Source organism: Phyllosticta capitalensis, assembly GCF_038381095.1.
Source record: "Phyllosticta capitalensis strain CBS 128856 chromosome Unknown BKA78scaffold_4, whole genome shotgun sequence".
NCBI classification, from domain to species: Eukaryota; Fungi; Ascomycota; class Dothideomycetes; order Botryosphaeriales; family Phyllostictaceae; genus Phyllosticta; species Phyllosticta capitalensis.
Window position 1 is genome coordinate 2847630 of NW_027117442.1, and position 25005 is coordinate 2872634.

A 25005-nucleotide genomic window follows, 5' to 3' on the forward strand; every position below is an offset into this window, starting at 1 on the left:
CAACGATGAAAGAAGACAGGGAGATAAGGGGAGAGAAGACGGAAAGATCTGGAGAATGGAGATGTGCCGAAAGATATGAAAATGGACCCATGAGAGAACGGGCCAGGGAGAAGAGGAGGGAAATAGAGAAGCCAGCCAGGAAGGGCAGGGGGAGGGTTGCTGTTGGCTGGCGTGAAGCAAAAGGGAGCACACACACACAATCAATCGTCTCACTCTCAAATACTTGACCACTCACTTGCGTCAGGCATCATCTCACCCACCGCCCATCCTCTTCTTCTTCTTCTTCTTCTTCTTCTTCTTCTCTCTCCTCTCACACCTCACATCTCTCCCTTCCTCAACTCCCTACCGACTACTCCTCCTCGCCCTACTCCGGCGATACCAATCCCACTCGTCTCGCTCGCGCTCACTCCCCAACGCGGCATACGCCCCCGCATCCTCCCTTCTTGTCCGGCTTGCGCGCCTCTTCTCGTACTTGCGCTCCGCCTCGTGCGCCCCTACTGCCCCCACCACCGCCGCCGCCACTGTTGCCAGCGTGTTTCCCTTGGAGAACTCGGTCCCCACGAATCCGCCCGCCAGCGCCCCCAGTGCTGTCGATGCAATGCCGCCCACTGGCGGCCGGCTGCTGCTGCGCGCGCTGCCGCTGCCGCGGGGGAGCGGGGGAGAGGTGTTTCGGAGCGGAGGGCGCAGGTCGCGCTCGCGCTCGCGCTCGCGCTCTCTTCGCCGCGGGAATGTTGACGAGTTGAGACTGCGTACGCTGCCGCGCCGCGCGCGCTCGCCGTCCCACTCCGCCCTATCGACGCTGTGATGCGAGTGCGAAAACGACCGCGGCCCGTCTCGAAAGCGGACTTCGCGCTCGCTGCGCTCCTCTGCTCGCGGCTGTGCCACCATCACCGCCGACGACGACGCAGCGCCGTCCAGGTCGGCGTCACGATCGCTTCGCAAGATGAGCGCGCGGCTCTGCGACATGGCGCCCGCCGCGACAGCCGCGCGCGGATGCGGTGCCGGCATGTAGTCGCCGACGGGGCGGGATCCGGGGATGGGGCTGCGCGGGAGCGAGGGGAGAGGCTCGACGAAGGTGGGACGGCGGGTTGAGCGCGAACGAGCACGGCGAGGCGCGTCTGAGGTTGTGGCCGGCGAGATGCGACCCAGACCCGTGGCGCCGCTTGCGCGCGCGGCCGCGGCTTCGACGTCGTTGAAGGCGCTCGTTTCGACGTAGGCGCGCGTGAAGTCTTTGCGGTTGCGCGCCATTTCGTCCTCCGAGTCCGTGTCGTCCTTGTAGTAGCGGTTGGAGAAGGGCTCGCGGTTTGCTTCGAGCCCGCTGGCTGAGAGGGCGCGCGTGCGGTCTGGCAGTTCTGCCGGCGTGTATTCTGAGCGGGCTCGGGGAGGCTGTCTTTGTTGTTGCTGGCGCTGTAGCTGCTGATTTTGCCACGGCGGCCAGTATTCTTCTGTTATTATCTCTCGCGACAGCAGTTGGCGGTCAGAGAGGTCAATGTCATATGACCGGGGGACGTTGTTGCGGCGGTCGCGAGGGCGTCCGCGGTAATCGTGATCGCGAGGAGGGGGCCGGCGCGAGGGACGTCGAAGAGGGCGGGAGTCAAAGTCGTCGTCATAGTGCTCGGCCTCGACGCGATAGTTGGGTTCTTTATCTCTATAGCGGTCTTGGTGGTAGACGGAGGACGGTTCGCGCGGGCCGCTGCGCAGGGAAGCGGCGTCGTCGAGGTGGTGGTCCCGTCGATGGTTGCGCAGGCTCCTAGGAGACGCATCCCTGAAGCGGACATCCTGCTCGTAGACGGAGGACCTTGGGCGCTGGCTGCTCCTCCGATGGTGCTGCGGAGGCGGTGTCGCTGCCTCTCGGTCATCTTCACGCCCTCCTTCGTAGCGAACTAATTCCATACTCTCCCCTCGGTCCTGGCCCCGCAGCGAGCCTCCTCGCGCGACGAAGCCGTCCCACTCGCCATCCTCGGGAGCAGGAGGACCTTCAGTGTCGACGACGACTTCTTGCTGGTGGTCGGCTTGGCCGCGGCTGCGGCGCCTGTGCCTCAGCCGGGAAATGCGTCGTTTGGCGGCCGGGATGCTGTCGTAGGCCTTGTCGTAGTATTTGCTGTTGACGAATTTATCGAGGCCATCAAGGCCCATGTCCTGGTCGAGTTAGTGGAGCAAAAGGTACGGCGACAAGTCACTCACAAGTAGCTCCTCATGCCCCGGCATGGTGATGCGGCGGGGAGTGAGCGCAAGGTCGCACAGAAACTAGCGCATACGAATGTGACGCAAGGCTGAGATGGGCCTAGAGCGTAGGATGGTGGGAGGTGTCGAGACTTGAGAAAAAGGACAAAAATGAAGAGGGCGCAAGAGTTAGGAAGCATTCGCATCCATGGTGGGCCGGAGGAAGTGATTTAGGCGCGAGAGGGAAGAGCGAGGCAGAAATGAGGGAGAAACGAGGCAGCGACTCATGTGCAGGAGAGTCGTCGAGTGGCCAGAGAAATATGCACTGGAGTGTCGAGAAGAAAAGACGACGATGTCGAGCGAGTGGATGGAAGCGGGCACACGGCAAGCTTCGTAGGAGTAGAGATGCGCCATGACATGAGGTCTCTGGCAGTCTTCGGGCTGTAAGACCAACCACCTCGACTCATCTGGCCCTCTGACGTACCCGTCACGCCTACAACCCACTGCCACCTCATGGGCTCATGCAGCGCCCCGTCACATCTGCATCCACCAGTTTTCTCATCGCGTGGACGACTGACTGTAAGGGTGACTGGGTGACACCCCCAGCCGCTCAGCCCTCTGCCGACATGGTCACCCCCGGCCCAACGCTGCCCTGTCGCTCCCCAAGCCCCGCCATTTGCTCACAAACTCCTCACTCAGGCACACACACACACACACGATGTAATTTTCATCATCTTCATTTGGGCAAATAATCGTCAGGTATCTAGTCGACTTGGGTTCCTCCTTCTCTGAAATCAAGCCTTGGCCGCCTCCAGCAGCGACGCGTGCTGCTCCGGGTGCTGCTTCTCGACGTTGCCCTTGGCCATCTTCTTGGTGACCATGTTGCCGTCAATCTCAACGTCCTCCTTGAGCTCGCCGTTGACGACCCTCCACTTGCTGTCGACCTTGAGCTGGCCGGTGGGCGGCTTGGCGTCAATCAGCGAGTCGACGCCGTCCGGGACCGTGGTGAGGGTGATTTTGTAGGTTGCCTGTCCAATGGGCTTCTTGTCGGTGACGCTGTACGTGGCCGTGCCGCTGGGGTCCCCAGACTCGAGCTCGTGCGAAATGAGGGTTGGGCTCAGAGTCTTGATCATCAACTCGTGGTTGTGGAGCGCCTTGATGACCTGCTCGGGCGTGACGCCGGCGGGGAGAGGGGTCGAGATGGACGTGGTCGACATTTTGAGGGTGGTTGTGGTTTTTGGGGTGGTTTTTGAGGAGAGGAATGTCTTGTTGATTGTTGCTGGTAAGAACCAAGACCAGCTGCCATGATGACTGCCTATATACTCGGCCTGGCCGTTGCAACTCAGGAGATGGTCTGGAGCTGCTGTTGGCAACGGCACCACCACAGGGCGCCGAGCCACATCCGGCTCCCCATCAGGTCCATGGAGCAAATGGCTGGATGAGGTTGTAAACGGACGTCAGTGCGTCGAGAGGAATGGATAGGACGAGGGGAGGGGCATCCCGTTTTGGAAATTCGGGACCGCGGACGGCTCCGCACTAGCACTACCCGGACGAAGTCCAACACCACCAACCCTTACCATCCGTCTTTCTGTACCTGTCTGCCGTGCAACGATCCATGTCATCGACGACCACAAATTCAAACACTTCGGCAGACACTCCAACAACAGTCAGCTGTCTCTCCTTCTACGAATACGTGTCTCTGACGGGCGTTGCACTGCCGCTCGTCTGGGGTCCGTCCATCCAGTCCATCCAGTGGGTGGGTGCATAGCTCATGGCCCACTATCTTAGTCTGACCGTCAGATGGGAAACCATCGGGGATTACACTACCCTCACCCAACCTTTGCTGCTTACGACAGACGGACCGCAGCGGCTTGGCAGACAATCGAGTTCGCGGCCGTCGAATGCGGCGCAACACTGACAGCTGGCAGCTCGAGCCATAGACGCCGTTGGTCGAATTCAGCTTTCGTCTACATACGGCCCCGGATGCATGTGCGTTACGCTTTCATCGTTTGTGGAGTACATGGCCGCACAAGCAGCCCACCCCATCCCCGTCCAATCCAATGCCTCGACACCTCTTGACAACAGCTCCCGAGCTCTCCCCTCCATTCCCCAGACTGCAAAACTGCTTCCCGGCACGCTAAAACGCGCCAGCGGAACTTGACGTCTGTCACCCCACGGCGCTAGTCGACTGGCTTGGTACCTAGCGGGCTACCGCCCCGCCAAAAGGAACGAGTCTTGAAAGCTGTGCTCCATGTGTGTGTGGAGTAGCCTCGGGATCGGTCCGCAGCAGCAGCGACGAAAAGCCAAGCTGGACGCGCAGCACCATCATCATCCATAGGTCATCCCTTGGCTCTGGACCCGGACAATTGCAATTCGCAATCAACTAATGCGCCCGGCAGACGCCCTCTGCTCCACACATGGCTGGCGCCTCCTCTCCTCTCCTCTCTTGTTCGTTTGTCCCCACCACCGCAGCTGGAGCTGGTCGAGCTTGTCGATGAGAGCTGAGCTGAGGGAGCTGACCTGACTGTCCTGACTAACCCCAACCAACCGCTAGCTGCTAGCTGCTAGGTTGGCTTGTTGGCTCGCTGGCTCGCTGGCCTCTTTCTGCATCGTATTGCATGTGCAGCACACACACACACACATACCGTAGCAAGCCTCCACAGGCAGGAAAGCTCCGGAGTAGTGAGCCATGTAAGTAAGCAACGGGAGCAGAGGCTGCGGATGGACGAGTGTGGATGTGGACGTGAACGAGCAAGTTGAGCTCCACCGGGAGCGAGCTCCAAGGGTCCATCCATCAGCCATCCGACTGGCTAGGGAGCTAGGTCAGGGCATTGACTGACAGCATTCCTGCATGTGATTGTCGCCGTCGTTCCCTCCAAACTCGACACTCTTTCTGTCTCTTTTGCTGCTGTTGCTGCATTGAGGAAGCCGTAAAACACCACCGCGGTCGAGTCGATGCAAAACATAGGAGTACAGTATGCGACGGGTCAAAAGTCGACATTCGACCCTGAAGAAGCCAGCACTTCTACCACGCCCGCCTCGCTCGCCTCGCCTCGCCAAAACCAAACCAAACGAAACGAAACGATCGCCGCGCTCCCATCCATGCCGGCGATCTCTCGTTCGTCCGAGGGGGGCCCTGTCGCTCTTCTCCTCCTGCAGGGAATCTGCCGATCCCACCCCACGGCGTCTACTTCTATTCCTATTTTGCATGTTGTGTGTGGATGTGGACGTGAAGGTAGTGAAGGCGGCGGCGGTTGGATCGCAGCTAGCAGCTAGCAGCCATTTTCCATCTTCGTGGTCGTTTTGCCCAGGTTGATGATACATGTGTAGTGTGTAGTTTGTGGTGGGAGGGCTGAGGGCTAAGGGGAACTTGGGGGTGGTTGTGTGGCTCTCTGCATAGCAATCTGTGTGCTATAGGCTTGCCTAGCTAGGATTATTGGGGGTAGATGGTGGACGGGTGGATGACTGACGGATCGAAGAAAAGGAGGTTGTTGTCTGTTTGGTTGGTTTACTACAGGTTCGGCTTCTAACTACATAGGCAGATAGGTAGGTAGCGTTCTCTGTCTCTGTCTTTCTACATGTCTACAGAACGCACCAAACCCAAAAATACCAGCAACAACAAAACACCACTTCCCACTCCTCACCCGTTCCCCCCAATCCCATCATCCATCTACAACCTAGCCCCCTCAAGCACCCTCTGCACAGCCGGGGCATCGCGCTTCGCCCACTCGCGCATCACCTTGCGCATAATCTTGCCGCTCTGCAGCTTGGGCACCGCGTCGATGAACGCCACGCCGCCCGTCAGGCGCTTGTGCGGCGCCACCTTGTGCGCGAGCCAGTCTTGGATGGTCTGTTCGGAGACGTCCGATTTATTGGTGACCGACGAGTCTTTGAGGACCACGTAGGCGCGGGGGTATTCGCCGGCGTTGCTATGTGGGAGGAGAGAGGGGTTTAGTGGTGGGGATGTGTGGGTTGGGGAGGATGGAGTGTGATGAGGGGGGATGAGAGGAGAGGAGACGGGAGGTGGGAAGAGACTGAGACCTACACTTGCACGCCCGTCACGGCCGCGTCGGCAACGTGCGCGTGCTCCAGGAGCACGGCTTCCAGCTCGGCCGGCGCGACTTGGAGGCCTTTGACCTTGATCAATTCCTGCTCGCGGGCGCGGGTGGTCAGCTGACGGCTTCACTTCATCACATCTCCTCCCTGGCCATCCAACTCATCTACATGTGTCCATCCCGAAAAGCGAATTGGAACATCGGCAAGCAGGCAGGTCGGCAAACACGGAGACGAAATCAACCAGAAGGGCAGACAAGTCCAACGGATCAGGGGGAGAGCAACTCCAAACCCACCTTCTTGCGGTCAACAATCCAAAACCACCCGCCACGCTCAATCGCCACGTCGCCGGTGCGCAGCCAGCCGTCGGCGCTCAGCGTGTCGCGCGTCGCCTGCTCGTTGCGCCAGTAGCCCAGGCAGACGTTGGGGCCGCGCATGTACATCTCGCCCGGCTCGCCCGAGCCGACCTCGCGGCCGTCGTCGGACAGCAGCTTGCATTCCGTGTTGGGGATGAGCTGGCCCACGCTGCCGGTGCTGCAGTTGGACGAGAGCGTTAGTCAGATTTGTTGGTTTGGGTATGCGGGGAAGTGATTTGGTGGTTGTGCTGGCTCTTCAATGCCATCTCATCTCATCTCATCTCTCACGTTGCACCATCTCACCCATCGTCTATTCGCGGATCAGGGGTACGACGCAGTCGAGACGAAGACAGCAACGAAAACACTTACTCCTGCATGCGCCTGCCGCCGGGACAAGTGACACCCGCGCACGTCAACTCCGTCATGCCATAGCCCTGCTGAATCATGACGTTGAATCTCTTCGAGACCTCCTCGGCCAGCTCGCGGCTCAACGGCGCCGCGCCGCACGTCACCTCGCGCAAGCTACTCATGTCAAACTTGGAGGGCTCGGGGCGCTTGGCCAGCAAGACGGCAATGGGCGGCGCAATCTGGAGGTCGGTGACGCGGCGGTCCTGGATCGTCTGGAGCAACGCGCCGAAATCGAAGCCGCGCATCACGTAGACAGCCGCCCGCAGCTTGACGGCCAGCATCATGGCGTACATCTGCCCGTATGCGTGGTAGAGCGGTAGGAACATGACCCACGTCTCCTTGGGCAGTGGCCGCGGCTTGTACATCGTCCGCGTGTAGAGGGTTTGCGCTGCATTGGCTACCAGGTTCGCATGAGTCACGCAGACGCCCTTGGGCAGGCCCGTTGTCCCTGACGAGTAGTTGACCGTTGCGACTGTCTTGCGCGCTTCGCTGGGTGACAGTGTGGCCCATTGGTACGTCGACGCCTCGGCAGCTGTGCCGACCATGTCGCGCCAGTCGCGCACGCCATTGATGGGCTCGCTGGGGACATCGTCGAAGAGGAAGACTCGGCTGGTGGGTAGCTTGGCTTTGGCTGCTGCGGCGGTGGCTGTTTGAACGAGCGAAGGGTGCACAAGGAGCACTTTGGCTGAAGTGTTGACGAGTTGGTGTAGAAGTTCTGCAGAAGTGTTTTGTCAGCAGTTTTTCTGGGGACTTTTGAGGCTTAACAGAAACTGTATGAATACACCAGCGGCCAATGCGGAAATCGGGCGTGCTACCACAGGCTCTAATGATTGACACAATGGTACGCCCGATTTCAGCATTGGCCCCTGGTGTACTTAAAGACCGGCTCAGGAAGTTTATGCAGCTGTCTATACTGCCAACGGCTGGGGGGGATGTCCGAATATGGAACGTACCATCCTCCTTGTACATGGGATTGGCTCCGCTAAACACCATGCCCGCGCCAACAGTTCCCATATAGGCAACCGGCACGTAAATATGGTTCGGCGTAAATATCAACACAACCTCTCCCCTCTTCACGCCCAGCTTTCCCAATCCGTATCCGAACCGCTTCACCCACAGCTCCATCTGCGGGGCCGTCAACGACTGCGTCTCCGGATTGGCCGCATCAAGCCAGATGGGCTCATTGTCGTCGATGTTAGGGCGGACGGCTGGCTCGCACGATGGAGAAGGCGCCGGAGCCGACGGAGAAGGGAACAAATAGTCGAGGAGGTTGCATTCGGGGAGATCGAGGCGAGGATGCGGGGATTTGATGACCATGGCGGCGGTTTCTGCTCTATCCGTCTTTTACTTCTTCTTGTTCGAATCTGGTAATGATGCCTGATTATGAAGATGGACGGAGTCCTGCGTGACGATTAGGAGTACAATAAGAACGAGAACGAGCGCGAAAGCGGTAATAATGGCACGTTTCCTATCCGGACTATCCGCAGATAGAAAAGTCTTGGTAAAGTCTTGGTGTTTGGTTAGTGATCACCTCAATGTCGTCGGCTGCCACGATACCCGATGAGGCGGGGAAGCTGTGTGGGGTTGTGGGGACGGGAGGCGGGGGGTTCGCGGGCGGTGCGAGCCGCTGCGGTGCGCTGGCGGCCGAGTCAAACATGGAGCATTTCCGCTGGTTGATCTCGATTGATAAATGCTGATCATCGCATTTTGATGATTCTGATGCCATGCTCTTTTGGATGTCCAGCTTGGACTGAATCGTGGACTCGGTATACTACCCCAATTTGGCCACTCATATCCTTTCCAAGCCTCAGATCGAGATGCCTGGATTAGAGTTGGTCGGCATCTGAGTCGGATTGCTGTTTGCCGAATATCCTCTTGCTATTGTTAACTCGTCTGTTCCCGCCTCTCCTTCAAGGGGTCGACCAGCGGTCGAATCCTCTCCAATCTCGCGAGACCAAACGACAAGAGCAGCAGCGGACCCCGTCTTCCAAGCATTGGACTGTGGAGCGCCGTCGGCCACCACAACTCCGCCTTGAAAGGCATACTATGAGGATGAACATTTTGGTTTTCTGAAAGGGTGCGTTCATGACCATGTAATCCGGGACAAAATTCGACATTCACCATTGTATGGCCGACACGATAAGCTCTGGATGGTCCACGGATTGTTTCATGACGACGCGATAAGAACAGGACGCTGCAATTGAAAACGACAGATGAGAAGTTGGGACATTGAAAGAGGAAGGTCAAACCAAGACACGAACATCGCGTGGGAAGGTCGGAAAGTCACAGGATTGCCGATCCGCAGCTGCAAGGTACCGTGTTTGTGGTTAGCAAAAGAAACAACGCGGCTGTTCGACAGGAATTCTCAGGAGTTGCAAGAAAGCGAGGAAGCGCCGACTTGGCCGTCAAGAGCTTGGTTGCGAAGACGAGGAAGACTGGAAAGGTGAAGAAATGGTTGTGAACAAGAAGAAGGGAAGAAAAAGATTGGCGAAGTTGATGGTACGGAGGTCGTCTGCCGAGGACCCACAAATATTGGTAGCCGGCCGACATGACATCTGGTTACCTTCCACTCGCGGTCTAGCCCAACCACCCGACTTGTGGCCCTGACCTGTATCACCCAGCCCTCTATCTACATCATTTCGCCGTCCATCTCGACATCATGTTACCATCTCGCTCCACACATTGCCGGACTCTGGACATCCTCGTCCGACTCCGACATCAACCGTGGTTGCGTCCTTGACACGCCTCGCTGCACAAAGCTACGACAGCATTAGGATTTAGGCGACGATGATGGCCTTGACCCGTCTCGCGGCATTGCTTTGCGTGCTGCAAACAGGGCATGGTCTCCGTACCACGCATCTGTCTACAGATGTCCGGAGACAGGTCTGCGTCGACCCTCGAATGCTTGCTGGATGCACGACTGACTCTTCCAGACCAAACTCTCAAACACCAAGACCAAGATTCTCGACGTTGACCCCTCCACCCTGTACCCTGCCTACAACATTTCGGTGCCGATAGACCACTTTCATAATGACTCACTATACGAGCCTCACAGCAATGGCACATTCAATCTTCGCTACTGGTTCGATGCCTCTTACTACGAGCCTGGTGGGCCCGTCATTGTGCTCGAGAGCGGCGAGACGAGCGGGGAGGACCGTCTGCCGTTCCTCCAAAAGGGAATACTGTATCAACTGGCAAAAGCCACTAATGGCATCGGTGTTGTTCTCGAGCACCGCTACTACGGGGAGAGCTGGCCGGTCCCGGATCTCAGCACGGAAAACCTTCGCTTCCTGACGACGGACCAAGCTCTGGCCGACACCGTTTACTTCGCCAAGAACATTCGGTTCCCGGGCCTGGACAACCTCACCTTGACCGCTTCTGACACGCCTTACATTGCGTACGGGGGCTCCTACGCCGGCGCTTTTGTGGCGTTTCTCCGCAAGCTCTACCCGGACGTCTACTTCGGGGCGATTTCGTCGTCTGGTGTGACGGAGGCTATTTACGACTACTGGGAGTATTACGAGGCTCAGAGGCTATACGCCCCGCAAGAGTGCGTCAAGACCACGCAGGAACTGACCAATATGGTGGACAATATCCTCATTGGCAAAAATGGCACATCATACGAGGCCAAGCTCAAGGAAGCCTTTGGGCTTGGGGACCTGACATACAAGGACGATTTTGCCAATTTGCTAAGCTACGGCATCTCCGGCTGGCAGAGCCGTAACTGGGATCCGGAAGAAAATGACCCGTCCTTTTCAGAGTATTGCGGCAACATCACTTCTGATTCACTGCTGTATCCTGGCACCGCAGCCTTGAACTCCACTGCCTACGACCTGTTGGATGTCGGTGGATACACCGAGCAGGCGCCTCGTCTCGCTGTTCGCTTGCTAAACTACATTGGCTATGTCAACCTTACACAGGTTTCCCAGTGTGTCGGCAAGTCCCAGGACTATTGCTTTTCCAACCACAACGCCACATACTATGCGCAGGACGACATTTCTCAGACTTGGCGTGCTTGGCCGTACCAGTATTGCACTCAGTATGTTACCAATCACCTGGATTTTGAATGTACCGCTGACTCAAATGACCAGATGGGGCTATCTCCAGACCGGCAGCGGTGTGCCTAGCGACCAACTCCCACTTGTTTCGCGCCTACTGGACCTTGACTACCTTTCCATTGTTTGCCGGGATGCCTTCAACATCACAGGCCCTCCAGACGTTGACTCAATCAACAAATATGGAGGCTTTGACATAAGCTATCCCCGTCTGGCAATTGTAGACGGCGAAGCTGATCCCTGGCGCCAAGCGACACCCCACGCCTCCGTTGCGCCTAACAGAACGTCAACGGTCAGCGAGCCTTTTATCCTGATTCAGGGAGCTGTTCACCACTGGGACGAGAATGGACTCTTTCCCAACGAGACTACGGCGGATCTCCCGCCTGCGCCAGTGGCTAGCGCCCAACAGGCGGAGCTCGATTTCGTGCGGGAATGGCTGAAAGATTGGCCATCGAAGCGCCATGTTAGAGGTATGTACCGATGACTGAAGAGACTACGATTGTGCTGACCAAGGTATCAGAACGGGAATCAAAGCAAGTCAGACTGCACCAGTGACGGTACATTGCATAGTCGCATTTGATCTCCGCAATTCAGTCCGTGCGATACCCTCAATTGCTTGCAGTTGCTGATCGAAAACGATTTCCCGGTTCTGGTATGTGTACCCCAGTCTTGATGGTTGCCATTCTGGGCGCGGGGATAGTGTCAAGACGACACCATGCTCAATGAGTAAATAATACGCGAATGCATATCAAGCCGCTCACTTTTCGGCGTCGAATTCCCGCGAGAGCAAAGGTCTAATCCGCGAGACGAGTTCAAAGGGCGCAGTTGCGCGTTTGACGGCGACCTTGACAATTGTCCCACTGCTGGACCAAGCTTTCGCGAATGTCGTGCACGAACGGGGATCCCTTGAAGTCTACGCCCACGACTCATGAAAATGGTCTGATTTTGTCCCTCGCCAAACACCATGATCTTCAACCTTCTCCACGTGCCCTCCAGCATTCTCGCTTGTGTGCGCAAATCACAGGAGCCAATCTGTTGTGGTGTTGGGCCTTGAATCTTTCTTGTAGGCTTCTAGAAATGTCATGATGATAGAATATCTACATCACGTCAGTCGTATTCGTTCCGAAAGATGGCATTTCCACAGCACAACAGCTCAGAAACTGGAGAGATGAGCTACCAGTAAACATCTATCCAGGCGCATTCAATGAAGCCGCCAGTTTTCCCCATCCTCACGAGACACGTTTTGAAAAACAACGAGTCAAGCAACCTCATCCACCAACTGAGAGTGGTTCGAGTGTGGCACGCGTGGAAACTCTCGGCCGTCAATCTGGTCCCGATCTCCACGACCGCATATGGGTGATCGCCATCGAGGGCCCAAGAGGGCGTTCCCGCGAGCTTTGGTCCCGTCCCTGTTCCCCGGATCCTGGGGCCGTGGTTGATAGTTTAAACGGTCAAGCAGACGAAACGGAGCAAGGCCCTCGCGTGTTGGTGTGGGGAATACCTATGGAAGGGCCGGGATCAACAGCTAGCAGAACGAAGCGCCCCGGTCCGAGACCGTCCAGATGCCCAATATGCAACCTGATGCGTGCGTGTGGAGGCTTCTAGTCTGCATTCGTGGTGTGATTCTTATTGTTTGCGACTCCCTTGATGTCAACTTTGTCTGCTGTTACTGGACGCTGTCATCAGGGTTTGGCGGCTCCCCTTTTTGGATGCCTGCTAGCTTGACCTGCCTGTTGTGTCATCTGCACGTGGAGCAGTTCGCTGGCATGGTGTAGACATGGGTTCCAAGTCTAGTTTTTGCGCCCAAGAAAGGAACACACAGCTTTGTATGCCTCGTGTTTGGCTGTTGATGCCTGGGTCAGCAACTTGATAGTTTGCTGTTCAGTCGGCACATGCATTCGGGAGAGGACATACTCATGGACGACGGCTTGTGTTTTTGAACGAGTTGGAACAGGTGATGGAGACAAGTTCAACTTTGCTATGGTGGATTGAAGAGGTTCTTCCATCAGGCTCCATGGCGCCCACCTGTCCGCTCCAGCCACAGGCCAAGACCATGGAAATAGAGGTCAAAAGATTGGTTGTCTCATGGCGGGTGGGCTTTGTCAAAGCTTACAGATTCAACGAACGACCAAGCTACGGCTCGAGACCCTTGGTGGACCCTTCCCAGCCGCCCGAGCCCGAGCCGTGGATAGCAGTGTTCTATTCGGTCATTCTCCCGCGCGTCTTCGGGACGCAATTCACGGTTAGGACCGATCGTCGCGTAGCAGGGGCAGAGTCAATCCACAGGCGTTTTGGTCGGATCAAACCGGTCGACCCTTTTGCTACTGATGTACGAGGCGAGGCTTGGTCTCGGTCTGGGTTGACGGCCCCTCCCCTTCTCATGGATCCCCCCCACTGTATATAGGAAAGCCAGATGGTCGCAAGGTGGTGATATAGTGGCGAAGGGCCCCCAGGATGCTGTAAACTGCGGGATCCACGCTTTTCCCAATTTGCACCAACTGCCGCATTCGTTATAAGGCCCACCAACGCACGTTTAGTGACACAACAGAGTACCCGTACCCGATGAGAATGGACGTTCACATCCCCACGTAAAATGCAAGTTTCGGCGTCAAAGGTCTCAAAACCTGTCGGCGGCGTCAACGGCGCCGCTCCAGAAGCTCTCTCCAACGGAAACACCGTCCCCAAAGCTCAAAAGGCACGGCACCGAGCTTCGATAGCGTGCGCGTCGTGTCGAGATCGGCGTATTCGCGTATGTTGTTTCCGCGCGCCTGGGAAAGCTCACGATGAAGGGCCAGCTGCTGACGACGTTTTCTCGCAGTGCGTCATCAACCCGGGGGAAAAGGAGTGTGTGAATTGCAAACGGACAGGCGCTGCCTGCGTCATCAAGAATGACGACGAGCGAAGGAAGTAAGTTGTGCCGCCGGCGTCGCCCCTAACCGCCGCGACCGAGGCCGCGCGCGCCGAGTATGGCTTGGGAGCTTGTGTAACTGACGAACTCTACCAAAGACCCATTTCTCGCGCCTACGTTGCTTCGCTCACCGACCGCATTGCTCTGCTCGAGGACCTGCTGAGGAAGAAGGGCGTCGAGCCGCCACCCGCCATCCACCCCCCAAAGATCAGGCCCGGCCTCCCCGGCAGCGAAGACACTTCCCCCGAGCGACGCAAAAGCGAGTCGGACTCCATCACAAATGGTTTCAGCGAAGATCAAGGGCGGAGCGAGTCGGACGATTGCACTGGAGGGGACTTTTCGGTAGACGAGCGGGCGCTGCGGCAGGTCCCTCAGACGAAGCTCTGTCTGCCGAATGGAGAGCGCAAGAGCATTGTGAGCACCGTCTTGTCCAGTAGAGGACACTTGGGCCTCGATCCAGCGACGGGATGTGTTCGATACTTTGGGTCGATGATGAACTGGTCGGACGCCATGAACGCAACGGCGGCAAAGGAAACGCGCTTGGATCACAGTCGACGAGGGTCCAAGACGTTGAAACATTTGGATCCCGAGACGCATGAGTACCTCCTTGAGCTCTTCTTTGGACACTACAACTCGGTATTGCACACCGTGCACCGCGAGGCCTTCCTCCACGACTACGAACACGGCCGGACGCAGTTCTACTCGCCCTTCCTCCACCTTGCAATCCTATCAGTCGCGTATCGGTACTCGGATAAAACACGGCCGGATATCGAGAAGCTCACGGTGGCTCCTCGAGAAAGCACCTTTTACAATGAGGCCAAGTTTATGCTGGATGTGGAGCTGGAGACGCCGGGTGGGATACCGCAAATTCAAGGGCTTCTGCTCCTGGCCAACTGCGAGTGCGTGGTCGGACGAGACCACTCTGGCTGGTTGCTCTCCGGCATGGCAGTAAGGTTATCTTTCGATGTCGGACTCCATCTGGACACACGGGCTTCAGGTTTGTCGGATAGAGAGAGCGAAGTTCGGCAAATTGCTCTTTGGGCTTGGTGAGTGACCTTGAATGGATTCCCTGCGGACCTACTGACAATACAAGCGTCGTGTTTGACAAATACTGGTCCATGTTCCTCGGCCGGCCAACTGCCATCAAGACGTCAGATCTGGAAGTGTACGCGCTTGCCAAACGATTCGAACGTTTGGGGACGTGCATGCCCAACGGCCCCGAGCCTTCTCTAGAGACGCAAACCTACGAGGCGCTCATTGAGTTGATGGAGATTGGAAACAGGGCGTCTGACGTTGTGCACAAGCACCCAGCTCCAAGCCCGGCAAATCGTGACCTCTACCGTCAATTGGCAGTCCTTGACAAGGAGCTGACATTATGGTATGCGCGCCTGCCTCAGGGGCTCAAGTGGGAGCAAGAAAACATCAACACTGCCTCGCGAGCTTTCTTCATTCTCCACCAGCAGTACCACTGTGTCCACATTACGCTCCGGAGACCTTTTGCTCGTTACGAGGACATCGAGTCGGATGACCCGGCTTCCAAGGAACTTGCCGCAGAAAGCACAGCCGTGTCGTCCCGCAAGGCGTGTACGTCTCATGCCATTGCTGTCGTGAAGAACTTTTGGCAATACCGCCAACGGTTTCCGTTGTGGCAAATCTTTTGCGGGGCCCTGGCAAGCGCGGTATGTTCACGTCTATCCTCAAATGTCAGAAGCGCTCACAAATCAACAGGGAACTGCGTGCACCGCGCTCGTCGCCGAACTCGCCGCCGTGCGAGGGACCAAGGAGCGCAACAATATTCTCAAGTTTATCAAGTGCATGGTCGTCGTGCTTGGCGAAATGTCCAGCACATTCTGCCCAGCCGAGCGTATGTGCCTGATCCTCCAACTCGTTCTCTCCGAAATCAGCCAAAAGAGTCCGCCCCGAGAAAACTCCATCGTCCCTGCCTCGCGGCAGCCATCGGACGATGGCGAGACTCAGACATCGTTCAAGCGGCCGCGGCAACGCTCACAGTCACGACCCAAGGCCGCAGACAGCGTCATCAGCCAGCCGCAAATGAATGGACATGCTGCCAATGCTGGCAACGCATCGCCACTTTCGGATCCCCAGTCCGACTCGTCAGGCAACGGCGAGCTCACCACGCCTCCCTTCTTTCCCCCATCCCGCAACGCCACAACGGCGGCGGCCAGCATGTGGCAATTCCCGAGCAGCGGTGACGACAGCAGCGCAGCATCCATGGCGGTGCTCAACGGCGCCGCCAGCGCCTCGGCACTCGTCAACACCACGTCGGCCACGCCCGTCCAACTGACTGCGCCACAAGCAAACATGCACAACGGCTGGGGCATGCCCAGCTCCACGCCCCCGACCACCATGCCCGACACGTCGTGGATGAGCTATCCCAGCTTCTCGGCGTTTGCGGACGGCTCGACTGGCCACCAGCACCACCAGCATCAGCTGGATGTTGGCTTGTCGTTTGGCGACGGTTCGGCGACTGCGGCCGCCTGGCCGAACTGGCATCCGCACTCGCATCCGCATGCCGGTGCGCACGCGACGGGTGCGGCGGCGGTGCACCATCCGCAGTGTCGGTGCGCGGCGTGTCAGGGGATGGGGGACAAGAGCGATGGGACAATGGCCTCGACGAATGGCTGTTGAAAGGATACACATGTTTCGACACGACTTGGTCGTCACGATGGCTACTATCTTTCCTTCACAGTGTGTTTGACCAAAAATCTCCATCGCCTCTTGCTCTTGGCTCAGATGGCGACTGGATGAGTAGGTGGCGACGTGCCATCATCGTCCCCTGTCTTTTACCCTTCCCTGTTTTTTTTTTTTTTTTTATCTTTGTCTTGCGTGCGCTATTTCGGTTTGCTTCTGCGGCGAAGAATCTTCTACATACGTGACATGTGAAGAGAAAAGTGAAAAGTTTGGTGAAAAGTGGCGGCGTGGCGTGGCGCGGCGCGGCAGTGGCGTTGAGGTGACGTTCCTCCAAGTTCCCTGTTCCCTTTTTCCCTTCATCTTCCCCTCCCATTGTTTCCTTATTCCTCAGCGTTGAAGATTGCTTTTTTTTCACTGTCTCTTCCTGCCTCTTCTTGTCTTTGTTTTCCTCTTTTTTCCTCGATTTATCATGGGCGTAGGAGTAGGAGTAGGAGTAGGAGTTCCACCCAAAAATTCCCGGCTTGTTTGGGGCAAATCAGAAAGTGAGATGTTGGTTTTTTGGTTCTTCGTCTTGCTGTCTTCTCTCATTTCGCTTGCCGCCTTGCTTCCTTGTGCTGAGAGAGCGCCTTCTTGGGATCGTTGTTTCCTGTCCTGTCCTGTTCTGCTTGAGTGTCGGCCAGTGATGCGGATTCAGATGCAGATGACCACATCGTAAAGCGCAGATGTGCGTGTGGAATGGATGACCTTTACCCCGCGAGCTTTGAGCCTGTTGCCGGACTTGATGATGCCTCCCTTGCTGAGCTTTGTTTCTCTTGCGCATTCGCGTTTGCACTGGTGGCATGGCGGGCCCGGCCGAAGAGCGTGAACGCCGCCACTGCGCTCTCCACTTTGACAACATCATCACAACACGTGGTACCCTATTCCGCCTTGGTTGCCACCACGCCGCGCCATACCGTATACCAACCCGACAGGGAGGCCCTGCAGGCCGTCATCGTTCATGCAGTTGGAATCAGTGCTACCAGCAGCTGCAGTGACTGGCCATCAGTAGAGACGCGAGCGCGCCATCCGTTGAACTGCGACGCGATCTGGGTCAAGTGAGAGTGAAAGGGCGGAGAGTTGAGGGCAGTGGTAGTGCAGTGGAAGTCGGCCTCTGGATTTGGTTGGAGAGAACCATTGCCTCCCGCTCTCTGGTTTCCACCAGGACAAAACGGCAGTCAGTCGTTCATGGGCCCCAGGCGGACATTAATGCTGGATCGTAGATGTGCAAAACCAGATGTAGGACACAACAGACGACGTCGACGTTGACATATGCCACACAAGACAGTACTAGACAGTACTATACCAGACCGGACCGGAGCCTAAATAGTCTAGACGGTCAGTCTTTTCAGCAATCAAGTGTTCGGTCAATCGATCGCTGGTTAGTCGTTCTTTGGGGGTTTCGGGTATCGTGCGTCTAACAATGGTAGATGCAGATGCAGATATGATGATGCTCAAATGTTTTGAGTGAGAGGGAGAGGGGATGGACGAGGCGGGTGAGGGGGTCTGTGGTGCGGTAGGCATTGATTGTAGAGCGAGATAGACAGACAGATGGATAGATTGATTTGGATGAATCGTTGTATTATCATGGGGCAAATGGTTCTAAGTACTTACTTTTCCAAGAAAAGTGTGGATTCGGGTCAAAAAAAGGGTGGATTAAGGCCAAAGTAGGTGGATTCAGGTCCGCCGAGTGGATCGAGGGCCAAAACAAATGAACTAGGTGGATTCAGTATTTAACTGTGAGGGGTGACTGGGTCAGCTGCTAGAGACGACACGGCAGTCATTCTCAGCGCACATAGTCCAACCACGGGTGGACAAGAGTACACAGTGAAAGAGAAAGATCAATTGTCGAACAAAGTGGAGTTTTATAGCCAAAGACGGGACGGCTACCGCGCGTGACGAGGAGTAAGTCTCGTTGTGTCCCCTGGCCGCTTGACCATCTGCAAGAGGTACTTAAACACCGCCACTCCCCTCTCTTCCAAGATTCAGTCAACGCAGCCGCCGGCAAGCTTCGGCAGACAAAGACCTCAAACTATTTCAAAACTGCGTGTGGAGGGGAAAACAATCCAGAATCCAGATCCACTGCTTGGTCGTTTGGCGCGTCTTTGTCTCTCTGCTTTTACGTGTTGGTCAGAGTGGCTCTTGCTCTAGCAGCAAGGCGGACTTGACAGCAGCAGCAAGGGTAGGTGATGAATGACAATAGCATAAGAGCAAGATGGTGGAGTCGGTTCAACTGTCCAACGTTAAGCTGCTGCGGTCGTGGCAACGAAAGTGCGAGATTCTGGTGCTTTCCCCCAACACACCAAACAGTTGGTTGCTGGAGAGCTGAGAAAAGGTTTTGGAGAGCAGTGTCCTGTGCTAGGATTTGGTGTCTTCGCTTTTAAAGAGGAAAATGGCATCGGTGGGAGAGGGATTTTATATGTGAAGAGAGGGAAGTCTGAGAGCGTCGTGACCAGTCAAGTGACCTTAGGACGTCGACGTAGCTGACCTGCTGAGGCGTCGCACATGTATACCTCCTGACCTTTTGTCCACCAGGAGTATTTAAGCACCGTTCTTTTGTCACTTTCTGGCCCATTAGTCGGCTGAGCAATTGTCACTTTCAACAAAGAAGAACACTTGCAATCGCACGCTAGTGTCGTTATACTGTTTCTTTGGTGGGAAGTGATGGATGTGGCAGCAGTCGCGGATGTAGCACGAAAGAGTCTGTAGGGCAAGTACGCCGGCCTTGGAAACGTCGTTGTGCTGTTATGAATACTGATGGCGTTCAGGTATTGCAGTGAAGTATCGACATGACAGTATACTGCACCACTCGTTGGCCAAAGAAGAGCAAGGAAAAAGTGTTTTCTCCAGTATCAGGCTCGTCCGCAACACAGCATACTCTCAATAGTACGCGATGGGTTCTGGGTGCGCAAGAAAGTGTGATTTTTAATTAATTTTGCGCTTTGAGAGCCAGAGCGCGCAAAAAGGAGTGGATTAGAAAGATGGACCGGGGACATCGTGTGGTATTTATAGGCGAGTGGGCGACGAGAGCTGGAGTACGCAGCACGTGGAGTTATCCATACCACGTGGGTGCCTAGCTTGAGCATTTGCCTCCCGGCGTGCTGGCTCCAGGGGTATAAAACTCCAGCCTCTGTCGCGTCTCCTGTCCTTCTTTGCGCAGAGTCGAGCAGTCGATTGAGAAATCTCTGGAAAACTATCGACGAACCCACTGTTGAGCTCTCTGCCACATCATCATTCTACTGATGGGTCTGTCTTTGGGTCCTTTTTTTTTTTCTCCTGCTGTCGCGGACTGGCTCAAGACGGACATTCTTGTGCAGGCGACAGCTGTGGTTATGGAAATAGATCAATGTATCGTCAATCAGCAGCGTGGTCCAACGGTGAAGAAGCATAGGAGTCATGGTGATTTTCGCCATCACTTCTCAAAGTCAGAGCTCAGAAGCTGCTCGCTCGACTGTTGTTTGATCCTCGTTCCCCATTTCCCAAAATACCAAGTCGCCCAAAGACTCCTCATGTGCGAGCAGATCGAATGGAGAAAAATAGCCACTCAAACCCCCCTCCACCTCCCCACAACAACGCACAACCCACACCTCGCAACCTACCACACAACAGACCGAAGCCCGCTCGGCCTCGCTCGTAATCGGGCAACACAGACGCAAAAGTAGCACACGGACCCAAATATCTGCAGTCTGCAGTATGGGATTGGGGTGAAAGGGAGAGGAGACCCACTTGAATTCGCGGCGACGCAGTGATCGCCAGCGTCGCATTCGGACGCCGAGGCTTGTGGCCGAGAAGCCCGAGCGATGGGGGTATATATGGCGGAGCCGCGGCGGAAGGCCCTGTCTGCCTGACTGGTTGATTGGTTTGCCGTGAGTGACTGAGACAGACGAGCCAGTGGGTCGATTTGTTCCTTGGTTGGAAGCAAGTTTTGGAAAGACAGTGGACAGAGGCGGACAAGAAGTCGACGGCGACGACAAGCAACGACGGGCTACAGACGAAGTTGGAGACGACGGCACAGAACGCACTGGCGCAAGAGCATTATTAGCAAGGGCAAGGGAAGAAAGAGACGGACGAGATTAAGACGGCAAAATGGCACCCACAACGACAGCTTCCTCAACCCCCTCCAACCCCTCCTCCTCCCGCCCTTCCCCTTCCACATCCTCCCCCTCCCCACCCCCTCCAACCGCCCCGGCACCCCTGGGCGTCCACCTGATCGGCTCCCTCAGCGGCAGCACGACCGCTTACGCCGCCATGAGCGCCATGCTCTCCTCCTACCCCTCACGACTACGGCGCCTCCCCGACGGCGAACCGGCGGCACGCGGCTCTTTCATCGCCTGGCAGCGCGACGTCTTCGCGCGTGCCGCGCCCCAAGTCCTGCGACAGTACGACAGCGGCTTCAATTGCGTGCCGCTGCCGGCAGTGTCGCAAGAGGAGGTGGACAGGGTTGTGAAGGGGATGATGATGGGTACGGGGGAGGAAGGGGAAAGGGAACAGGATGGGGGGTTGACGACAGGCTACGACGACGCAGCGCTGTCGTCTTACTCGGCGTTTGCGAAGCTACACGCCGCGGGCAAAATCCCACCGCACACACGCTTCCAAGTCTGCATCCCGACGCCAACGGCCGTCATGTGCCTCGTGCGGCCCGAGTACCAGCTGGCAATCGAGCCACTCTACACCTCCGCACTCATCTCTGCTCTCCGCCGCATCCAAGCGGCCATCCCGCACGCGCAGCTGGCCATCCAGATCGACGTCGCGGCCGAGACGCTGACGCTCGAGGGGCTGCGGCGCGGCGACGAGCGGTGCTGGTGGCCGCACTTTGCGCCGTACTGGGGGGCGCCGCATTTCGAGGGCGTGGTGGAGCGGATCGTGCGGGTCGTCGACGCGGTGGAGAGCGACGTGCAGGTCGGCTTCCACGTGTGCCACGGCGACTGGCACAACGCGCATTTTGTCGAGCCGGCGGACTTGGGGTTGGCGGTTGAGATGGCGAATGCCGTGATGCGGGCCGCGCGGAGGGACGTCGACTGGTGGCATCTGCCCGTGCCCAAGGAGCGGACTGATGGCGCGTACTTTGCGCCGCTGAGGGAGTTGGACGTGGGGAGGGCGGAGCTGTTTTTGGGGCTGGTGCATGCGGACGACGAGGAGGGGACGTGGAGGAGGTTGAGGGCGGCGCGGGAGGTGCTGGGGGAGGAGCGCGAGGTTGGTGTTGCGTCCGAGTGCGGGTTGGGGCGGACGCCGGCGGACAAGTTGCAGAGCATTGCGGATATTTCGACAAAGGTGTCGATGCCTGTGGACTAGAAGCCGAAGATTGAAATTGATCCGCTAACTGGTTGCATTTTGGTTCCTTGCTCCTAGATACACCATGACAATGATCAACACATCCTGCATACTCATAATTCATGCCAAACCTTTCGCCTTATGTATTCCACAGCCCGAATCTTTTCAATTTGATCACCCTCACACTCACTCCTTCAAATGCTCCGCGGCGCTCTTCAAGGTGCCTTCAATGATGCCCGCCCACCTCTTAGCATTCTCCAAATCACCACTGTCGACCGACTCGACCAAGCCGGGGAACGTGGCACCGGCATACCCCGTCCAGAGACCGGGGGCAAAAACGACGTGCTTGAACCACGAGCGACCATCGAGGCCCTCGGGATACAAGAACTGACGCTCAAGGTACTTGTACTTTGCGTTGACGGCGCGCACACTGTAGTAGAGCTTGACCTTCTCCCACCACTTCCACCAGGGGATCTCGTGGTCGTCGATTTCCTGCTGCAGCGACGCGGCCGTCGCGTCCGTCGCCGACGCCGCCTTTTCCAGCTTGTGCAGCGCCTTCTTGACGCCCTGGAAGATGGAGGTGAGGTCCCATTCATCAAGCCCCTTGGTCGCGGCGGCCTTGGCCTCGACCTTGTCGAGATAGGTCTTGAGGCCGATGGCGTAGTCGGTGGCATTGAAGGGGATGATGGGCCGCTCAATGACGTGGGCGGCAAGCAGGCCGAAGAGCTGGGTGACGGCGACGTGGTATTTGAAGCCCGGGTCGCCGAAGCGTTCCATCCAGGCAAAAGAGTCGTAGTTGGAGTGGTAGTGGTAAACGGCAGACTTTTCGTTGGTAGTGAACCCCAAGTCGACAGAGGGGATACCAGCAAAGTCCTGAAAGGCGGTAAAGTCTGAGCCAGAGCCAATGGTCCGAATGTTCTTGTCCCAAAGATCTCCAATCGTCTGGTTGACGACTGTTTGATTGGGCGACAGGACTTTGTAGGTCGCCTCTGTCAATGCCTTGTTTAGGAGAGGCGCGGCCGAGGTGGTGAGAGAGGGGCCAGTGGCACCAACGTCAATGTTGATGTATGCCACGGCCGCCTCGGAGAGCCAGGGGAGGTATTCTTCTACCCATTCAGTAGAACCAATAAGTCCGTACTCTTCACCATCCCAGCTAGCAATAACAATGGTGCGGAGAGGCTTCCAGCCCTGAGCAAGAGCCACGCCAAAAGATCGAACAATCTCATTCATGACAGCCGAGCCAGAGTTGGGGTCACCGGCACCACCAGCAATCCAGGCGTCACGGTGGTTACCCAAAACAACCACCTCGTCAGCAATCGTGCCGTTGATGATGCCAATGACGTCCCACTGGGGTGTCGTGACGTATTCCTGTTCGTTCACGAGGTTCAGGACAACATTGTCGGGCGAAGGTCCAATGTTGTACTTGACGCCCTTGTAGCCAAGGCCGCCGCCTTGCCAGTCCTTGCCAAGGTCATCTGCCTTGGGACCGTAGCCGTGCAGGGCCTTGAGGATCGGAAGAGCATCGACATAGGAGATGGGGATAGAGGGGATAGAGGGAATCTTGCCCTTGACGTCTTCACGAGGCGAGTCGGGCTTCGAGGGGTAACCAGGGGTAGTTGGGTCACCGGGCTGGACACCTAAAATGCGGTCAGTAGACTGGTCCGAAGAAGCTCATATCCCAAAACCTACTCAGATACTGGGTGCTGCCCCTCTGGACACTGCTCGGGTTCCTGGCAGGGCCCTCGGGATAAGTCTTGTAGCCATTCTCTTCCGTCACCTCGCCATCATCACCCGGATCAGAATACAGAACGACGCCAACCATTCCCAAATCTTCGGCACGCTTGACCTTCAAGCCACGGAAAATGCCTCCATACTTTGCAATGGCAATCTTGCCCTCCAGGCTGACATTGGCCTTGACCAAGTCTTCAAAGTCCCAGTACGTGCCGTAATTGACGTAGACAAAGGGCGCGGTGACGTTTCCCGACGCACTGTAGCCATGAAAGGTGGGAATCCTATCGACGAGACCGCTCGTGGGGTCTTCCTCCAAAACGTCCTCTTCCAAGCTGGCTTCGTATGCGACTTTCCAGGCAGACGTCTCTCCGTCACGCTTGTCCTTGGCGCTCTTCTCCAGCATGGCCAAGCGGTGGCCGGCCGGGTAGTTGAGATACGTGTCGTAGGCCACAATGTCGACGGTGGACAGGCCAAACTCCTCCCACTTCTCCTTCGTCCACACAGCCTGGCTCAGATTCTTGCCCGCTAGATGCGGCCCGGCGGTGTAGTACTTGCTCCACTCCCTCGCCTTCTCCGCATCGGGGGTGGTCTTCAAAATATCCTCCAGGTCCTTGAAGTCCAGTCCCTCGGTTCGGGGCCATGACTTGCTCAGGCCCGCGGGCGAGGTTCTTAAGAAGGGAACTTGTTTGGCAGCGACGGCGCTGTCGCCGGGGAAGAAGGGAGGCAGGAGGAACAGGGAGGCGACGACGGCGCCGAGGACGAAAGCTGGGACAATGGCGAGCGTGTAGGTACACGCGCGGCGTAGGTTGTGGTGCGGATAGCGTGGCGGACGCGGAGCCACGGGAACGACGGCAATCAACGGCGTGTGTTCGTCGGCCATTGCGGCTCGCTTTTCGGCGTCTCGCATGAGCATCAGGGGCGGTAGCTGGAGGAGGGCGTGAGGACGAGGCTCGACTGCTCCATGAATCGAAAGAGGAGCAGCGAGAGGGCGGTATCAAATAGTGGAGCGCGGTGTAATCCGATGGTGTTGACGATTTGGGCGGCGGCAATGACGTGCACGACAAGTCGTGGCCGGGGAGCTAGCAACATGAAGCTAGGGTGGGGGTGTTAGCGGCACGCGGGGGTGGATGCCGAGGCGCGGCGATAGCAAGACAAAGAGCTTGTTTCGACGTCCATCACAGTGCCCTATCACACCTCGTATCCAATTCCATGTGCTCGGCTACTGCAGGCGGTACATGACACTGCCCTTCCACAACAGGATGGCTCGTCACGCAGGACTTGTGCCAAAGATTGTACGCCGAGAGCTTGCCGCAGACGACGCAAACAAAGGTAATGTAGGCTGTTTTGATTATTTGCTTTTCCCTATTCTGTA

The 25005-nt window shown here is 56.9% G+C and overlaps 7 protein-coding genes across 7 annotated transcripts; 3 read left to right on the forward strand and 4 right to left on the reverse strand.

Annotated features, from left to right (window-relative positions):
- Positions 1 to 342: 342 nt before the first annotated feature.
- On the reverse strand, positions 343 to 2208 carry BKA78DRAFT_295105 (uncharacterized protein; the record flags this gene model as incomplete). The annotated part of the gene is made up of 2 exons (XM_066886438.1): positions 343 to 2139; positions 2185 to 2208. 2 exons carry the CDS (start codon positions 2206 to 2208, stop codon positions 343 to 345), a joined length of 1821 nt encoding a protein of 606 aa, XP_066745969.1.
- Positions 2209 to 2574: 366 nt separating this feature from the next.
- Positions 2575 to 3835, reverse strand: BKA78DRAFT_312905 (uncharacterized protein). The gene has a single exon (XM_066888339.1). The coding sequence runs from the start codon at positions 3378 to 3380 to the stop codon at positions 2958 to 2960; it is 423 nt and encodes a 140-aa protein (XP_066745970.1). The 5' UTR covers positions 3381 to 3835; the 3' UTR covers positions 2575 to 2957.
- Positions 3836 to 5833: 1998 nt separating this feature from the next.
- On the reverse strand, positions 5834 to 8639 carry BKA78DRAFT_369302 (4-coumarate-CoA ligase; the record flags this gene model as incomplete). Its single annotated transcript, XM_066892656.1, has 5 exons — positions 7934 to 8639; positions 6942 to 7695; positions 6513 to 6750; positions 6209 to 6312; positions 5834 to 6092 (listed from the first exon to the last, which is right to left on the reverse strand). Exons 1-5 carry the CDS (start codon positions 8295 to 8297, stop codon positions 5834 to 5836), a joined length of 1719 nt encoding a protein of 572 aa, XP_066745971.1. The 5' UTR covers positions 8298 to 8639.
- A 933-nt stretch (positions 8640 to 9572) lies between these two features.
- Positions 9573 to 11628, forward strand: BKA78DRAFT_126878 (peptidase S28). The gene is made up of 3 exons (XM_066882534.1): positions 9573 to 9863; positions 9914 to 11019; positions 11072 to 11628. The coding sequence occupies exons 1-3, from the start codon at positions 9768 to 9770 to the stop codon at positions 11517 to 11519; spliced, it is 1650 nt and encodes a 549-aa protein (XP_066745972.1). The 5' UTR covers positions 9573 to 9767; the 3' UTR covers positions 11520 to 11628.
- A 2000-nt stretch (positions 11629 to 13628) lies between these two features.
- On the forward strand, positions 13629 to 16592 carry BKA78DRAFT_295109 (fungal-specific transcription factor domain-containing protein; the record flags this gene model as incomplete). Its single annotated transcript, XM_066886439.1, has 4 exons — positions 13629 to 13942; positions 14042 to 14989; positions 15037 to 15622; positions 15672 to 16592. 4 exons carry the CDS (start codon positions 13629 to 13631, stop codon positions 16590 to 16592), a joined length of 2769 nt encoding a protein of 922 aa, XP_066745973.1.
- A 4125-nt stretch (positions 16593 to 20717) lies between these two features.
- Positions 20718 to 21923, forward strand: BKA78DRAFT_352364 (uncharacterized protein; the record flags this gene model as incomplete). Its single annotated transcript, XM_066891339.1, has 1 exon — positions 20718 to 21923. The coding sequence occupies one exon, from the start codon at positions 20718 to 20720 to the stop codon at positions 21921 to 21923; it is 1206 nt and encodes a 401-aa protein (XP_066745974.1).
- On the reverse strand, positions 21707 to 24724 carry BKA78DRAFT_312926 (uncharacterized protein). The gene is made up of 2 exons (XM_066888340.1): positions 23592 to 24724; positions 21707 to 23539 (listed from the first exon to the last, which is right to left on the reverse strand). Exons 1-2 carry the CDS (start codon positions 24544 to 24546, stop codon positions 22089 to 22091), a joined length of 2406 nt encoding a protein of 801 aa, XP_066745975.1. The 5' UTR covers positions 24547 to 24724; the 3' UTR covers positions 21707 to 22088.
- Positions 24725 to 25005: the final 281 nt, after the last annotated feature.

What these genes read in the sequence shown, in the direction of transcription:
- BKA78DRAFT_126878 (XM_066882534.1), top strand. Translation starts at nt 9,768, where the DNA reads ATGATGGCCTTGACCCGTCTCGCGGCATTGCTTTGCGTGCTGCAAACA. An exon ending in CTACAGATGTCCGGAGACAG is followed by an intron (nt 9,864 to 9,913) that starts GTCTGCGTCGAC and finishes TGACTCTTCCAG; the next exon opens with ACCAAACTCTCAAACACCAA. An exon ending in CCGTACCAGTATTGCACTCA is followed by an intron (nt 11,020 to 11,071) that starts GTATGTTACCAA and finishes TCAAATGACCAG; the next exon opens with ATGGGGCTATCTCCAGACCG.
- BKA78DRAFT_312926 (XM_066888340.1), bottom strand. Translation starts at nt 24,546, where the DNA reads ATGCTCATGCGAGACGCCGAAAAGCGAGCCGCAATGGCCGACGAACAC. An exon ending in GGGCAGCACCCAGTATCTGA is followed by an intron (nt 23,540 to 23,591) that starts GTAGGTTTTGGG and finishes ACCGCATTTTAG; the next exon opens with GTGTCCAGCCCGGTGACCCA.
- BKA78DRAFT_312905 (XM_066888339.1), bottom strand. Translation starts at nt 3,380, where the DNA reads ATGTCGACCACGTCCATCTCGACCCCTCTCCCCGCCGGCGTCACGCCC.